General features: G+C 57.6%; 1 protein-coding gene across 2 annotated transcripts; it reads right to left on the reverse strand.

The window, feature by feature from the left end:
* Positions 1-354: 354 nt before the first annotated feature.
* BBS10 (Bardet-Biedl syndrome 10) lies at positions 355-2,770 on the reverse strand. Of its 2 annotated transcripts, none has more exons than XM_074573699.1 (2): positions 2,425-2,770; positions 355-2,333 (listed from the first exon to the last, which is right to left on the reverse strand). In XM_074573699.1, exons 1-2 carry the CDS (start codon positions 2,607-2,609, stop codon positions 386-388), a joined length of 2,133 nt encoding a protein of 710 aa, XP_074429800.1. In that variant the 5' UTR covers positions 2,610-2,770; the 3' UTR covers positions 355-385. The 2 variants fall into 2 exon arrangements, with proteins under 2 accessions (XP_074429800.1, XP_074429791.1); XM_074573690.1 differs by having other exon boundaries at positions 2,555-2,643.
* Between the last annotated feature and the right edge of the window lie 284 nt (positions 2,771-3,054).

Below are 3,054 nucleotides of genomic sequence, written 5' to 3' on the forward strand. Positions count from 1 at the left end.
CATGTCACACTGGCAACTTTTAACGTGCCAGGAAAACTAATGACATCTAACTTGCACAAACACTCAAACCTCCACAAGCGGCAAAGTTCACCCTTGGCTAGAACGTACAGAGGATCCTCTGCACGTACACGGATCCACACACCCGCAGTGGAAATCAGCTACACTTTCTCATGTTTGAAACTTCAAGTCTGTGCTGTTCACAACCCAGTTTTCCACAAATCTCAGCTGATCAGCCTTTTTAGTCCTTTTATTTTAAGAGGAAAGAAGCATGTTAGGTCTCAGACTAAAGGGTATCTTTTGGTCTCCAGCAGCAAATTTTGCGACATGTCCATTTGATAAGAAGACACAGGAAAACAGATTATCAAAACGTTTTTTATTCATCATTTCAGAAGTCATCTTCTGAGTCATTATCCTCAATTTTTTGCAGTGGCCGCTTTACACCGATTATTAAATCTATGGAGAGAAGCTCTGTAACACAGTGAAGAACTGAAATGACTAACTGGTATTTGCAATACACTAATTCTAAGCCTTTCTCATTTATAGGCAGTGGCTGATTTTTTCTGAGTGCATTTATGGCTTTGAGATAGAATTTGGTAAAGCCGTTTCGTTCTGTTGTCCTGTATAAGGCCTTGGGAATACTTAGCAAAGCATCAGCAACTACATTAGCTATGACAGTTACTTCTGACTGCCGAAACTGTTTTGCATAGTGCTGAATATAATAGCTTAACAGGATTTCAAAGTAACCTCCTACTGGCAAAACCGATCCTGCTTCTATGAGGGAGTTGGAATAATTCTGTGCAATACTTACACAACTGCTTCCATGTTTAAATGGAACTGCATTGCAACTTGTTTTCTCTACATCTTTGCCAACATCTAGGCATTCACGCACAGTGACTACATCAGCATTATCTGCTGCTGATACAGCAGTGCTGTAGCTCTTCCAATTGTCCCCAAGTGAATCGCTTTTATGCTTCTCACTCAAGTCACCTGGATGCTCGCATTTTGCATGTGGTTTCTGCATGTCTCTTGAAGACCCATCTCCTTCGGTGGCAACACTGAATTCTATAATGTGCGAGATGGGATTTGAGGGTATCTGCAAGTTTGTTTGCACACATGCTGGACTGTCACTTCCCTGCAAGTCAGGGTCTATAATTTCTGTCTCTGTTTCATCCCTGTGTGTTTCCAGTTGTTCAGAAACCCAATTATTGTTACAAGAAATATTTTCTATTGCGAGTTGCTTCTGAGTAGCTGAAGAATGCCAGCTGTAAGCATCTGCGGCTTCATTCTGGCTTTCACCTTCAGCTTTGCATTCCTCCCTCAGATCAACTCTCTTAAATAGCTGCTGCAGCATTGTAAACGCCCCTTGCAAAGCAGCAGCATGTTGCTCATTAACACCATCGACTGGCCCACAGAGAATTAGGCAATGGGGCTGAAAGGCGCACACGCTGGTGAAGCCAATGTGAACACATCTCTTTGAGCCCAGCAGCAAGGGCCGGCAAAACGTTGCCACTGCGGTTTCAGTGATTTCTCTGTGTATATTATCACCAAAAGGTGCGTAAGGTGAGACTCCTGTGATTTCACGGATCAGGGCAATTTCTTCCGACGATAAGGACTCTACCACAGACACACCGTGCAATTTTGCATAGTAGATAACTACTTCCTCTTGCTTCACGCTTGACAGTAACAGCTTGACATCGTTGCTCTGCAGGTGTTTCATTAGGGCTTCTGTTCTCCTGGAGATCCAGCACAAGGAGGCTTGATACTGACCCTCGGACTCGACTACAAACTCGACGCCGGGGGCCGGAAGGGGGGTCCGGAGGGGCTCGGTGACGAGCACGGCCCGCAGGTCCCCCCCCGCCGGGCAGTAGGCCGCGAAGTCCCTGCGGAGGATGATGCCGGGTAGGACCCTGGAGCTGGCTAGGGGGAGGCCGGCCACGGTGGCGTGCAGCTCGGCGAAGCGGCTCCCGAGGAGCCGCAGCACCTGCGGGCGGGGGTCGGCGGCCGGGGCGCTGCAGCGGCGGCAGAACTCCCCGCCAAGGCGGGCCAGGCGCCGCCGCTCGCCCGGCCCCAGCCGGCCGCCCAGGTAGGCCTCCAGCAGCGCCTCCAGGGCGCCCGCCTCCGCCTGCCGCCCGGGGAGGGCCGACAGCAGGTGCCCTCGCAGGCCCTGCGCCACGGCCCGCTCCAGCACCTCCTCCTCGAAGGCCCGCAGCGCCCGCCGCAGGCCGCCGCCCGCCTCCCGCAGCCCGCCCAGCAGGCCGGCCAGCAGCACCACGAACGTCTTGGCGCCGTCCCCCGTCGCGGCGCGGTGGCTGCAGGCGCAGGCCGCCATCATCCTGCGGGCACACGGGGGCGTTAGGCGGAACCGCGCCCCGCCCGGCCCGGCCCGGCCCGCCACCGCCCGCCACCGCCACCTCCCCGCGGTACCTGGCCGTCGGCGGCTCCAGGCTGAGCGCCTCCAGCAGGCGCCGCCCGTCCCGCGTCAGCAGCGCCTGCCCCGTGGGCCGCACCAGCAGCGCCCGCCCGCCCCGCGGACCCAGGGCGCCGCGCACCGCACCCGCCAGCGCCGCCGCCTCCTGCGCCAACCGACTGGGCTCCGGCCGCCGCGACATGGCCGCCGCCTCACCTCCCTGCACCGAGCCGCACGGCTGCGCACGGCACCCGGGAGCTGCGGCTGAGGGGGCGCATGCGCGGCGCTCTGAGGGGAAGCCGGTGAGGGGAGGCCGGGAGGGAAACCGCGTCCCGGTAACGGGGGAAGCGGCGCAGAGAAGACAGCGGCGCGGAGGTGTGACATGTCTTTATTGGGTGCGGCAGGAGGCGGCGGCAGGGCCGGCCCCGGGCCAGGGGCGGCCCCGCTTGCGCCTCCCCGTAACAGTTCAGACCCCTTAAACGAGGGGGAAGGGCGGCGAGCGAACAGATACAAATCGGTAGGGGCAGGCTCGGTGTCGTGAAGACTTAATTTTCCCGCTTGGCCGAAGGAAAGGCGTGTCGCCGGTCAGGGGCGAGGGGAGCGGCGGCCAGCGGCCGGCCTGCCCTCCCCGCCGGGCAGCACCCCAA

This window comes from Larus michahellis, chromosome 1, assembly GCF_964199755.1.
Source record: "Larus michahellis chromosome 1, bLarMic1.1, whole genome shotgun sequence".
Taxonomy (NCBI): domain Eukaryota; kingdom Metazoa; phylum Chordata; class Aves; order Charadriiformes; family Laridae; genus Larus; species Larus michahellis.